The following is a 14,996-nucleotide window of genomic DNA, read 5'->3' as shown; positions in this document are numbered from 1 at the left end:
AAAGAAAGACTTCAAGTGCTACAATTGTGGCAAGAAGGGTCATTTCAAGAGGGAGTGTCGGGCACCGAAGAAAAACACCGGCGCACAGGAGTCTGCCAACGTGACCGAGGAAGGAGGTGATGCTATGATTCTAAGCGTCAACAGTCCGATTGAATCATGAATTCTTGATTCAGGGGCATCTTTTCATTCCACCCCATGCCGAGAAATCATGGAGAACTACGTCAGCGGTGATTTCGGAAAGGTACATCTAGCAGATGATGAAACCTTGAAGATCGTTGGTAAGGGAGACATCCGATTAAAATTGCCAAATCAGACCACATGGAAGCTGCAAGGAGTAAGACATATTCCTGGTCTTAGAAGGAATTTGATCTCTGTGGGACAACTTGATGGAGAGGGTTATTGTACAACCTTCTCGGGTCATGAATGGAAGATTACCAAAGGAGCACTCGTCATTGCTCGAGGTAAGAAAAGTGGTACTCTCTATATAACCTCTAACAACAGATGTAGATGAAAAATCAAACCTATGGCACTAAAGGCTTGGCCATGTGAGCGAGAAATGGATGAAGACACTTCTGTCAAAAGGGAAGCTACCGGATCTGAAGAATGTAGATGTCGGCCTATGCGAGGATTATATCTTTGGCAAACAGAAGAAAGTCAGTTTTGCAAAGATTGGCAAGACACCCAAGACAGAAAGGTTAGAATTGATTCATACCGACGTATGGGGACCATCTCCAGTTTCATCTCTTGCAGGCTCACTGTACTATGTCACCTTCATTGATGATTCTACAAGGAAGGTGTGGGTTTATTTTCTAAAGAAGAAATCAGAAGTCTTTGATACCTTCAGAAAATGGAAGGCCATGGTGGAAAATGAAACTGGTTTGAAGATAAAGAAGTTGAGGTCAGACAATGGAGGAGAGTACAAAGACAGTAGATTCAAAGAGTTTTGCGCAAACAGCGGGATCAAGATGGAGAAAACAGTTCCCATGACACCGCAGCAGAATGGCGTAGCGGAGCGCATGAACAGAACTTTGAATGAACGTGCCAGAAGCATGAGGTTACATGTCGGCTTGCCCAAGTTCCTATGGGCTGAAGCTATCAATACCGCAGCCTATCTAATCAACCGCGGACCCTCAGTTCCCTTGGATGGTGGAATACCGGAAGAAGCTTGGAGCAAAAAAGAGGTAAACCTTTCACATTTAAGAATTTTTGGTTGTATCTCTTATGTACACATAGATTCTGCTGAAAGAAGTAAACTTGATGCCAAATCTAACAAATGTATTTTTGTTGGTTATGGTGGGGGTGAGTTTGGTTACCGATTTTGGGATTATGAAAATCGGAAGATCATCAGAAGCAGAGATGTCATATTCAATGAGAATGTGATGTACAAAGATAGATCAACTGCAGAATCAAGTAGCTCCAGTACAAAAGCTGAAACAAAGGAATTTGCTGAATTTGAGGAGATTTCTGAAAATGATGTTCAAACAAGTCCTGAAGCAGTTCAAGAAGAACCAAGCACGCCAGAAGTGAGACGCTCCTCCAGAATTCCTAAGCCAACCCAGCGTTATTCGCCTTCTTTGCACTATCTGTTGCTGACTGACAGTGGTGAACCGGAGTGTTATGACGAAGCAATACAGGTGAAGGATTCAGTCAAGTGGGAGTCTGCTATGCAAGATGAGATGGACTCACTCATGTCAAATCAGACGTGGGACTTAGCTGAATTACCACCAGGTAAGAAAGCTCTGCATAACAAATGGATCTACAGGATCAAAGAAGAGCATGATGGGAACAAGCGCTTCAAGGCAAGATTGGTTGTCAAAGGCTTTCAGCAAAAGGAAGGTATTGACTTAAATTAAATTTTTTCTCCGGTTGTGAAACTGACTACAATCAGATTAGTGTTGAAAATTGTACCTGCTGAGAATTTACATCTTGAGCAGTTAGATGTAAAAACAGCTTTCCTTCATGGTGATTTGGAGGAGGAGATTTATATGAAGCAACCAGAAGGCTTCATAAAGGCAGGCAAGGAAAATCTAGTATGACGTTTGAAGAAAAGCATGTATGGATTAAAACAAGCTCCCAGACAGTGGTACAAGAAATTTGACAACTTCATGGGCAGCAACGGTTTCACTAGATGTCAAGCAGATCATTGTTGCTATCTCAAGAGGTTTGACAATAGCTTCATTATTTTATTGTTATACGTTGATGACATGCTCGTTGCAGGATCAGATCTGCAAGAGATTATAAATTTGAAGCAAAAATTGTCAAAGCAGTTCGCGATGAAAGATCTTGGTGCTGCAAAACAGATTCTTGGAATGAGGATCAAGAGAGACACAAAGTCTAGGACTTTGATGTTATCACAGGCTGAGTACATCAACAAAGTACTCTCCAGGTTCAACATGCAAGATGCGAAACCAGTGGGTACACCTTTAGGTGTTCATTTCAGACTTTCCAAAGAACAATCACCGAAGACAGAAGAAAAGCGCACAACATGGCGAAGTCCCGACCCTCACATATTGAATCTGATGTATCCATGGTCGTACAAACCGATATTCTCAACATGGAGCTGGTAGCAGTATATGAATGATCAGCAAGGTACCTGGGGAAGCGTCATGAATCCTCTCAATATCTCGAGCACTACAGGTAAAGCAACTGTTTCAAAGTTGAGAAATACAATAGCTAACAGGCGATGAGATCGATCATAGCAGGAATGTTGATATCAGAAGAGCACTATAGGATATAATACCTAGGAGTACTGCAGTGACGTTGGCTCTAACTGCAGAAGATAAGTGCTCCTCCACAGAGAAGCAAGAAATCGCTGTACAAAGCCAGCAAGGAAATCGTTGGCTTCAAAATTCTGGATGAATTAGCAAAAACAAAACAATGTTAATACTGTCGACAGGTAAAGTGCTATTCATCTAGAGAAGAACCGTCTTTCATCCAGAACAAGCACATACAATGCGTATCATTTACCGACTCTGGAAATGATTTGAAGCTGAAAAAATTAGTGAGCTCAAAATCGCCAGACATGCTGAAAAGACGGGAACTAATTGACAAACCGAAGCTGGTTCAGCTTCAAGGTGCCATTCCAATAGTATAAGACCTGGAAACTGCGGCATAGATCGAATGTTAAGCAGATAAAATCAGTCTTCAAGTGGGATGTAGTCCCAAAGAATGTTCAGACCACAGTGTCAAAGACACAAAAAAAAAGAAGTTTTTTTTTCAACCAACTCTCATCCACCGAAAGAGCCTTTGGCTCTTCGGCTTGCAATTCTCATGCACGCGAAAATCCAGAGAGAATAGTGCCGGCGCGTCCCAGAGTAAGAATATATGTACCTGCCACCGCGTGCCCTCACCAAATAAATATTATTGCATAGTTGTTTCCCAAAACTAATAAATAGGCCCCAAACCTAAGAAAACTCATCCACGAAAAACAACCTCCTCTTAATAGAAAAACAAGAGAAGAGAAAAGAGAAGGCTAGAGAAAATCTGTTGTGAAGAAAATTTATGAGCAATTTTCAGAGTGGATGAGTGTAAGAAAAATTGAGAGTGTGTAAAATTCTGCGGCAAATAAGTAGAAAGATCTGCACAGCCCGTGATCGTAGGCAATTTTATCCGAACGCACGTTAAATCTGTGTTGCCTCAATTTTGCGCATTTTATTTTTTGCTTTCTCTCAAATCTGGCAATAGGGGAATCAGGGTAATTTCCCAACAACCCCATTTCAATTAAATGAAAGAGAAAAACTACAAAAACCCAATATCAATTCCCTTCATAAATTACAAGAAAACAAGAGCACTATCTTGATTAAGACATTGATTTGGGTTAAGATATTCCGTAACTTAGAAAGGGGAGAACAACGATGCATCGGACCAAAGCTCCGGGCTCCGTCAGCTCGCGGGTCCCACCGGACCATGTTCCATGTTTGTCGTTGAACCCGCGTTCACGAGCTGTTTCCAAGATGACTCACCGACCTTCGACTCCATGACAACCGTCCTCGCCTTCACCTTCCACGACCTCCCCAGGGTCTGATCATTTTCAGTGGCCATGACGGAAGTGAGAGAGAAGAAGAAGTTGAGAGATAGAGGGGAGAGAGAGAGGGGGGGGGGGGGGGGGGGGAGAGAGAGAGAGAGAGAGAGAGAGTGAGATGAGATGAGATGAGGTTAAAGGGATGGGCGCAGTTACCAAGCTCAATCAAATCAAAGGGTAAATTTGTAACTTTTGTTGGGCATTTCTCAGGGTCCGATACTTTGGGGCCTTAACACAAATACAGTGTGTATTTGGGGCTTATACACATGGGTCAGAATACAAGGGGGCGAGTCACATGAACTTTCTACTTTTGGGGCATGGACACATTTTTCCCTATACTATTTGCAAATTTTGAATTTTTAATGGAGTTTTTATAATTTTTGAAATTATACGTCAAAATGTGCATGAATTTATGGGTAGACAAATGGGAAGTACTCCGCTCACCCATTTATTGCGTATGATAATAGAACCCACACATTTTAAGCCCAATTATCTAAGTGGGTGGGTTTAGACAGGCCAATTAGTGGGCAGGTATAATGGTCAATTGGGCATGGGCAAAACTTAGGCACTGTTTGGCAACAAGAGATTGTGCCTTATCTAAGAGATTGTATCTTATTGACTTGGTCAATAAGTTAGTAGAGCTGTTTGGTGACCAAAAATAGGAGGAGATTATTTTGGAGATTGTGTCTTTTGCAAGTAGCTTTTGGAAAGCTACCTCAATTAGCGTTTGTCTTTGGGAAGGAGCTGTCAGTTTTTTTTTCGTTTTTGCCCCTAATAATTCTAATTTTATATCAATAATATTACATGTCCTTTTTAGTTATTTAACAAATTTAAGCTAGTTGTACAGCTACTTTTGCCAAACAGCTCTAGTCAATCAACTAGCTACACAGCTATCAGCTTTCAGCTACAATTTCACAGCTTTCAGCTAGCTTAACAGCTTTCAGCTATAATCTCGTAGCTTTTATCGCTAAGCTGATTTAACAGGAAGACTGAAAATTCTGTGCCAAAGGGTTGGACTCCAGTAATAGTACTTGACGTTCAGTTGTGATTTGCTAATTCATTTCATAGAAGATTAATTGTTCGTATCATTGGTTGATTTTAAGACGACCAGCTCAAAAATAGTAGCAAACATACATGTATGTCCAATTCCATGCGAATCTACGTGACCCATATTCAAAATATATTTTGAGAAGCATGATTTCCAAGCTTATGTTTCATTGTCAAGATCTGAGATTCACTAAAAAGTTGCAAAACATCAACAGCAGCAGCAGCAGCAGCAGCAAACCAGAACTACTACAATTTTTCTCCCAGCAATTTTGAATAAAAATGATTGCAAAACAGAGAATTTTCTCGTTACGAACAAAAAATGCTCACTTACGCCCCTCCCTACTCCAATCGAAAGCATTTTATTACTAAAATGCCCGACGAAGCTTTACCGTTGCCTGACTAATGTACTGACAGGTCCAGGCCTTCAACTTACAGTGACGACACCAGGCTTCGTATTTATGTACATTTGATCTCCCTTTCCTTTAACCCAGAAGCTAGGGATTCTGTCCCTTTAGTTTGGTCTCCTCAAGCGAAAATAGACAAGCTTTTACCGATTCCTTGATTGTTAAGAACACCCATTCTGACCCAATTTGGTCGATTACTTTCGATCGCACTAGCTTATCTACGACTCTTATTCTAGGATTTGCTAATGCTAACTGCAACAACAGATGAAATTATGTTTTTCAGATTTAGTACAATGAGAAATGATTTACATGATATTTTGATGAATTTCAAATGAACGAAAATCTTTACCCTGATCCCTTTGATTTGAAGAGTGCGGTTGACTTCCTCAAGCATTCCGATGCCACTGTTGTCTATGGAACTCACCCCTGTCGCATAAGAATGAAAATTCATGAGTACCTCATATTTGGAACATTTTATCTTGGTAAATTCTATACTTTGGAAATTGTAAACCAAGTCAATCAGAGAAATTTTTTTTTTTTCATATAAACCTAGTTGAACAAAACGAATACTTCTCTAAGTTGGAAGTTAGTATGAGACTTGAGTTTGATGCAACCGTATGCATAGCTAGAAAAGCATATACTATTTTATAGTTCTGATACTATAAAATTAGCTTATTAGCTTATATTATCTAAATGAAACTTACCACTTAGATCAAGTATCACATATAACACTTCTTCACTATTCTTCTTCGCAATGTTGTCTTCCTCTTCTAACCATCTTGATATCCTAGTTAAACATAAGCAGAACGGACGGCAAAGGTTACTTCAAAAAGCAAGAAGCAAATCAATCTAAACAAAAACAAAAGGGGAATTTTTTTAACCTCTCTCTCAAGTAGCTGGCATTAGCAAAATAGACTGGAGAACCAAGTTGAAGGATTAGAATGCCAGGGACGCTAGCTGCATCTGGATACTGCTCAATATCGCGATATATTTCCATTCCATTTAGATTTGAAATTTTTCCAAGCTTGCAAGCATGAGGTCTGGCCACATACACCAGTGCTCTAACTATTGACAGAGCAACCTGAAGAATGGTAGAAGGCGATTTTATTCCTCAAGAATATGCTGGCAATATTTTGTGAGCAAATGTTATGTTGATATTAAGAGCAAGATTAATATCGAGCGTTACTTGGACAATGTATTGTTAATTGTTCTTGTATCTGAAAGAAATATTTTTGAGCAATGTTTACTTATTTCATTCATGATTTTGTATCGATCAAGTATGAAACAAACAACAACCCTATTTTTTAAAACAGAAACTTTTTGACTTCAGTAAAAATATTGTGCTACATATTTGTTTTTTAATCCATTCATGACATATTCTTAGCAATTAACCATTCCCCCTTAAAGGCCCTAGAACAGAATTCCTCGAGATAAAGAAAAAAGGATTAATTGTGGATAGACCCGCTGTGGTGTTGTCGTTTGAACTAACTACCTCTAGTTTCATTTTTGCAGATAGATCCCATAGTGAACTTTGTTTGACTCTTTTATCCTAAAAGAAAAAATATTTTTTTCCACAAATAGACCCCACGAGGGCCAAAGAGTCATTAATTCACTTAGGGGGTCTATGTGCAAAAATATAACTAGCAGGATGGCAAGTTAAAATTTACGATACTACAGGTATTCGCAATTACCCCCAAAAAAGGAGAAGGCATTAACAATTCTCTCATGCTTTACATTCATATAACTGAGATAGACATCATTACATACGTACCGACATCATGAGCCCAGTTTTCATCTCGGAGAAGATGACACCAAGAAACGCAGTCATGCAAATGACAAAATCAAACTTATCCACCTTCAGCAGGCGATATACTTCCTCATACTCAATAAGCCCAATCATGGCAGTTATGATGATTGCAGAGAGAACCACTAGAGGAGTGTACTTAAACAGAGGAGCCAAGAGAAGTAGAACCAACATCATTATAAATGCTTGCACGATATTGGACATTTGTGATCTTGATCCAGCATGTGCATTAACAGCAGACTTTGAAAAAGGCCCTGCATAGCAAAAAAACGGACTTATTTAGGAATTATTACTCGAAAATGCATGAGATGAAAATAATTGACTGAGACCTCATTAATCTAAAAAGCCTACTTGTTAGGTCTTAGATCACAATCACATATGAATTGGTCATATCCCTGCCTCATTTCTGATGTGGGACTAAATGTTAGCTCTACCCACCTCTTGTCTGTTATTTGTAATATGAAGCAACTACATGCGATATATTTTCGGGTTATTTGCGGATATATAGACTCCCAGGACCATAAACAATTTCTAAATAGACCCTATGTAGTATTTTGTTGCAGATAGATCTATGAGTGAAATTGTTCTCTCTTACCCTCAGAGAAAGAGAAAATTGTTTTGTGATGAATAGGCTGATGAGGGTAAACGAGAGTTTTTCACTCAGGGTCTACCTAATAGAACTACTGAGGGTCTATCCACAACTAAACCTATATTTTCCATTTCTTATGACAGAAACTTGTTAGATAGAAACGTAAAGGAAATTTGCTCATCAGATTGCTTTCTCTTTCAACAAATATATTTGTTTTTAATTTTCGAAGGCAGAAAGGCATACCAGTAGTCAGATAGCAAGAAAAGAAGGAACCAACAATATTCATCATCCCATAAGCTATCATCTCCTTGTTCCCATCTATTTGATCATTTGTCGCCTGTGCCAAGCTCCTACCAACTGCAATACCTTCCTGAAAAATTTACATCAACATTATAAATAATGAAATTTTATACATCCATAATTTAAAAAGTTCTTATAAAGAAAATAAATATAAATACCGCTAGAGCTATGAATCCTGCAATAACTCCGGCTTTGAAGGCGAGGTCAAAATGTTTTGATCTGAACTGCAATTTCCCTATGGAGATTGGATTCAGCCCTCTTTTCAATTCGCCAACCTAATAGCAAAATCATCTATCAACGTTTAGTACCATAACTCAACACAAAAACTACTTAATGTATTTGGTGACAATTCAGAGCAAAAAAATGAATCAAAGCACTTAACAATAGGGATTCCATGATTCTGTCCATGAACTAGAAAAGCGAAGATTCCGCCAATTATGACCAAAAGCAATGGAGTGATCGCTGACACCCAGAAAAGTTTCGGAGCTGCTTTTCTCTGCGTAAAATTCAAAAAAAATATTTTTAAGTAAAATGTTGAAATAACGAAAAGAGATTAATAATATGTGATTGGGTCTTTATAATTAACTTTGCCACTTACCAGATGCCTAGTGACAAGCAAGATGCATAGGAAGATTATTCCAAGAACAAAACTCTCCCATCTCCACTGAAACATACAATTAGATATTAAGCAAATCTAATCAGAGATTGATTCAGTACATTAGAAAGAAGCTTAATTATTAAAATAAATTTACTGAAAAAAAAATGAATTTGATGCTCTTAATCCTCCAATTAAATCGGTCCAATTCACAACATCAGAAGATCATTCATATATGCTTATTGGATTTACCCACCAAATATGCCATTGATGTCATATTCCCCCACAAAGAAAAGAAATAACAGCTATATTTGATGCATCTTCCAAGTTCCTTTTCAGAACATTATGTGGCACTTCACAAAGAAAAGAACAAAAATGTGGCGATAAACATTAAGATCAACTGATCAATTCTTCTTTTTCTCGTTCTTTTTAAATGCGGTAGATAAATTGCTTCCACCCTCTGCAAGGGTACGGTTAATTGAACATAGGCTCCGAGTAGTATCACCAATTTGAACTTATTACCCCTGTAGTTTCGTTGTTGAAGATAGACCGGGGTCAGAATTTGTTCTGAATATTTTACCGTCAGATGTACTTAGAGCCAATATCTGACAAAACCTCGCCGATGGTAAATGAGTCAAAAAAAAAAAAAATCAACCCAGAGTTTTCAGCAGCGATAAGGCTACCGCGATAGTAAGTGCAAAACTGAGGTACTACAGTGAATTTATGTTGCGCAATTATCTAATTTCATTTCATGTTGGCCACAAAAACTTCTACAAATGCAAGAAAGTGCTCAATAAACTCACATCTTTCCTATACAAAAAGACTGCGTGCAGAACCGAGACAACATCTGTATGCTGCGTAAAATGCGTCATCCCGAGCAGTCCCTTCAACTGTTGCAATATAATGATGATCGCAGTTCCTCCCATGTAACCAGTGATTGTTGACCGAGCCAAGAAATCAATCAATATACCAAGCCTGAAATTAAACATACACCATCAGCAAAGAGAAGAACAACAATTTTTTTTATCCATTCTTTAAAAAAAAAAAGAAATTTTAGGAACCTGAAAACTCCCATTGCCAGCTGAAATATCCCAGTGATGAATGCTGCAGTGAAGAACAACTCCAAATACAACTGCGGCTCGTCTCTCGGGTGTACCTCCCACCGCCAATTGTTTCGAGCTTCCAAAGATTGCGTAGACGATAGGCGGAACAAAACTCGAATCTGTCAACAGATGATAATGACAAACAATGATAAAGATGTTATTTAAAAAAAAAAAAAGCAAGATGGCTCATAAATCAGGACTCTAACACAATATTATATGCGTGGCACATATGGAATAGTGATAAAAAAAATATCATGTGACAGAATATTACCAAAAGGGTGATTACAATTTTTCACTGAAAAGAATAAACTACTACTGCCAGTAACTAATAAAACGTAAGAAGACTACTGAAAATTGAGTACCACCCAAACTTGTAAATTCAAAATTAATTAAACGAATTAAAAAAAAAATCAAAAGTTTCAATGCCAGACTCCCAAAATAAGGTACTTGCAGCAAACAGATTTCATAGAGTCACATCTAAATGGATCAACAAGGCCCAAATTTTGACGCGAAGCAAAGAAATTTTAGGTAAGAAAGCTGCGTACATGCGACAATAGTAATGACAGCAACAATGATGCTGCCGACGTCAAACAATATAGGCTAGGAAATCCGTAAAAATGCTTGGGTATTAATTCCATGAAAACAAATCCGTCTGTACTAAAATTTTAATTTTTTTTTAAATTTTTTATTTTTGGAGTGTGGAAACTCACATAAGCCAACAATTGGAGGGAGTTCGGCGAGCCGAGCGTAGCTAATCCCCTGAGGGATAGCAAGGCTAGCAATGGTAACACCAGCAAGCAGATCATATCGGAACTTTGCGAGACTGTATTTGGGGACCCACTCTAAAATCGGCACGTAATATTGCAAAGCGGACCAAGCCCGCCGCCCCGCCGACTGGTCCTTGAAAGCCCGGAAAGGGTCGTCGGGGAAGAAAGCCTCTTTAAGATCCGCCGCGAGCGACGGGCCGAAAGGCCTCTTCTTGGTGAGATCAACTCTAATGCTAACTTCGTTATTGACATCATTAAAATTTTCTGTTCCCATTAATTATATTGAAAATGAAAATTCAATTGATTTGGGGAATGGAGAGAGAGAGAGAGAGAGAGAGAGAAGCAAACGGCTTGGAGGAGGGAAGCGGAGGGTATTGAGGGAGGGGAGTGGTTAGTTATGGCTTTCATGGGGGGAGTGGTTTATATAGAGGGCTTATATGGATCCCACGTGACACGTAGGCATCATGGGCTCGATGATTTGGATCTAGACATTTGGGACGTGGTTAGTTTTTTTTTTTTTTTTAAATCCAAAATATCCCTTTTATCGGGGAGAGGAATTTGGAGTGGATTAACATTTAACAGATAAGATTAGTGTAAATATTCCTCAAATTTGGGTGTGCTTTGGTCCTTCCTTAATCGAGAGTTTGTAGCAAATTATCGTCGTGAATGTTAAAGACCTGATCTTGTTTGGAGTCAAGAGAGGAGAGATTTATAACGACGTTTACATTTTCACAAAAATGTATTATTTTGAAAAGGCTTTTGGATACAACTTTATCATCTATGTTTCTGGGGATTATAAGATGAGAACATGAAACTGAAGCGATTTATTACGAAAAGGCAAAGACAAGAATGATACAATTTGCATTTGTTCGAAGTCGCTCGTTTTAAATAAGGCTATTTTGATAATCCATTTCTGTGGATTGGATTAGGGAGCATTTTCCATGGAAATGATTTATTACAAGAAATTAATAGGAATACTTTTAATTTGTATCTAAAATTGATTTCTTTTCCTCCTTTTATTTTATAAGTACATGCATTACGCCCCATTCAAAAATGAATAAATAAAGAATCTTACGTATCTATATATTAGGATTGCTGGGATCCACAATCTATATACTAGGATTTTTAAGATTTTAGCTTACACTTGCCTCTAAATAAAAAGGATTTTGGAGTGCAAGAAAACAACTACCAATCCAATCCGATGGCGTGTTGCTTTTCTAGCTAGCAAGAAGAAAATCAATGCCTCTCACAATCTTCTCGACTTGAAACAGTTGGATAAAATTTTATTCACTCAAATGTCAAAAGAAATAAATTCAATTAATGCGAACAACGTGCGTAAGACTATTGACCATAAATAGGTCTCCTTTGCTTCAACTGCCGTTGCAAAGTTCTTCACGAATCATGAGTCAAAGACTGCATTTGGGCACATGCAACTATGCAAGATAAGATGGGATAAATAAAAAAATAAATGAATTGAAAGCCACAAATTAAGATGAACCAAAAGACAAAATAAACCTAGTCGTCCATATATAATTGGGTACTTCGATTCTTCTCTTGAACCCTGAACATGCCTTAAATATTCATTTCTAAATCACTGTTGAGAGAATGTATGATCAATCACTGTTTCATAGCAATGACATATCATTATATCCTTCTTGATAAGCTCAAATCACACGGCATGCATCGAATATGTTTATATAGGGGAACTTCTTTACTTAGGATAACATAAGCAATATATATGCCTACTTTATAAGCTGCTAATTAATGGGAGGAACCTCTTTGCTTATAACTCTATGTATGGTTGGTTATAGCAATGCCTATATATCATATTATTCTTCTAGGAGTGCATTCGGTTTTAATACGGCTCGGATATGATACTTACCATATTCATATCAGATACAGATGTACGTTGGCAAAAAAAATTCATATCCATATCCGCTAAAATCAGATACGGATATTGATATACATGCGGATATATAAGCAGATATGCATACAGATATAAAATGGATATGAGAAAACTAGATACTGTTAAAAAATATAGTTCATGTGATACGAAAGAGTTCATTAATATGTTCATTATATCTGAAAAGCTAAGATTAGATATATTGATCATCAAAATTAAACTCAAATCCATAATCTAAAGACTAAATCCATAATCTAAAATTAAGAAAATGACTAATATGTATTCGGATATTTTGGATACGTTTCTAGACATTTCACTACAAAATCATATCCGTAACCATATCCTATTAGTTACAGATTTGAGGAACTATATCCATATTTTAACGGATATAGATACAGATATTTCATCGAATATGGATACAGTTTAGCACCCCTAATTCTCGGACATGATTGCAATAAAATTTGAAAAGGGAAAAGGCAACTTATATGCTCATGAAGTTCAAAAGATGTTTGGATCTTGATGTTTTACATTTTCCAAAATTTTCATATGTTTGAATTAGAAATGACTAGTGTTTTAGCCCGTGCTAAGCACGGTCTTACCATAATTTATCTATATTTTTTCGCGTTTCAATCACTCTCATTTGAATATAATTTTTAATATCTAATGACTCACCCCCCTTCGAAACACGCGAATCCCACTCCCACACACCCCTAATATTGAGGTTAAATAACATGTATCCGCCTGTAAATAACGATACTAAACAACTTATATAAACTCTATAATTAAAATTAATATCATTTAAACTAATTTTTTATAATAAATGAATAAAATGTAGACAATCAAAATATCCTAAATGAAACTTGAATGAAATTAAAATATAAGATAGTTTAATATTCAAAAACATTATTTGCAAATGATGCGTCACCAAAAAAAGTTCTCAATCAATCAACAATCATAAGATTTAATAAGCAAAATATAAAGAAAAAACATAATAATTTGTAATTATTTTTTTCCGTCTTCATACTCTTCTTAAGAGTTGAAAGAGCTGGTTCTTTGTCCATTTCTGAAAAATAAAAAATATGTTCATATACTAAATGTAATAATTAAAAATTATATATTAAAATTAATTAATGTATACATAAACCAACCTAATTGTATCTTTATTTTTTTTCACTGGTTGTAAGTAGGCTTTTGAATGAAGAAGAATCAAGTGCAACAATAGGTGAAACATCTAAAATCTTCTTTTTGCCTTTGCTATTAATGGTGGATATCGGTGTGGATAAGTCTAGAGTTAATTCAATAGATTGATTATCAACAGCACAATCCTCATTCAATTCAATTGGTTTCTCACGCTGTGATAATAATACATTCGTCTTAGAACAACATGTTAATGATTTAATTTTTGAAATGATGAAACTAATAATATATTTACCAAACACCTTCTTCTTCAAATTTTTATCAATAATATTTTCAGGTGTCGATAAGTCTGGAGTGTATTGAATTGATTGAATGTCATCGCCATCAACTAGCGTCATATCGAGTGATTTATCATCCTTTAATAAAAATAAATTTAATATTACAATAATGAATACATTGCAAACTATTGAAGAATATAAATTTATTAAAAATATTATGGAAATTTTATCTTTCCGTCAGTTAGTAGTAACAACCCATTGAGTTTTTTATCATTTACATCATCGTTAATGATTTTAATAACCGCGTAGTCTTCAATGCATTTGTTTGTGTTAAATTATGTAACCTTAACATGGAAATGCATATTTCTACCAATTAATCTCTTGATTGCAAGTGGAAACTCCTTGTTGTCTGAATCCCGTTTAAGCAAATATATATTAGTTTTCAATTTCATCTATTAAATTAAAAGCATATTAAAATTATAATATAATTTTGATGTAAATTACCAAACACATCGAAGATGCTAATTCTGAAGGACCAATTTTCATCAAATGAAGATCATCATGATGGAATATTACAAATGTAGTGATACATGTTCCATCCGTCACTTGTAAGGTAAGTTTGTACCTAAACTTAAATACATATTTGCATTGTATACTGGTTATCTAATATAATTTTTATAAACTTTAATAATATAATACAACTATAAAATTGTAAGTTTAAATTCAAAAATTCAATAAACGATAACAATTATATAATGTAATGTTTCGAAATATTAGTGTACAATGTACCTTTCCCTCCATGATGTTGATTTTCGACGCTATAAGTATCAACGTTAATATGATCCTGATTCTTAGCAGACGGTTTAACAGGCATCACTTAATTACTTATATTTCCAAGAGGACGTCTCGCAAAGGTAGATTGATCCAGAATTTTTATAAAATATATTTACGATAATTTCTAGCTTCCAGCTCTTTATATCAACTCTATTTTCTTGATCATCTAAAGCATTTATATTACTTCCTCGTCTTGATCTTATAATATGAAGGC

At 36.4% G+C, this 14,996-nt stretch overlaps 1 protein-coding gene across 1 annotated transcript; it reads right to left on the bottom strand.

Moving 5' to 3' along the window:
• On the bottom strand, positions 5,221-11,009 carry LOC109822463 (probable sulfate transporter 3.5). The gene is given in 13 exon segments (XM_020388661.1): positions 5,221-5,724; positions 5,822-5,898; positions 6,177-6,259; positions 6,354-6,553; positions 7,244-7,530; positions 8,109-8,235; positions 8,324-8,440; positions 8,548-8,661; positions 8,764-8,829; positions 9,564-9,735; positions 9,822-9,908; positions 9,910-9,982; positions 10,574-11,009. Coding segments are annotated over 13 exon segments (1,896 nt in total). The 5' UTR covers positions 10,905-11,009; the 3' UTR covers positions 5,221-5,562.

Source organism: Asparagus officinalis, chromosome 8 (genome assembly GCF_001876935.1).
Source record: "Asparagus officinalis chromosome 8, Aspof.V1, whole genome shotgun sequence".
Classification (NCBI taxonomy): domain Eukaryota; kingdom Viridiplantae; phylum Streptophyta; class Magnoliopsida; order Asparagales; family Asparagaceae; genus Asparagus; species Asparagus officinalis.
This window is presented reverse-complemented; position numbering and strand designations above follow the sequence as displayed.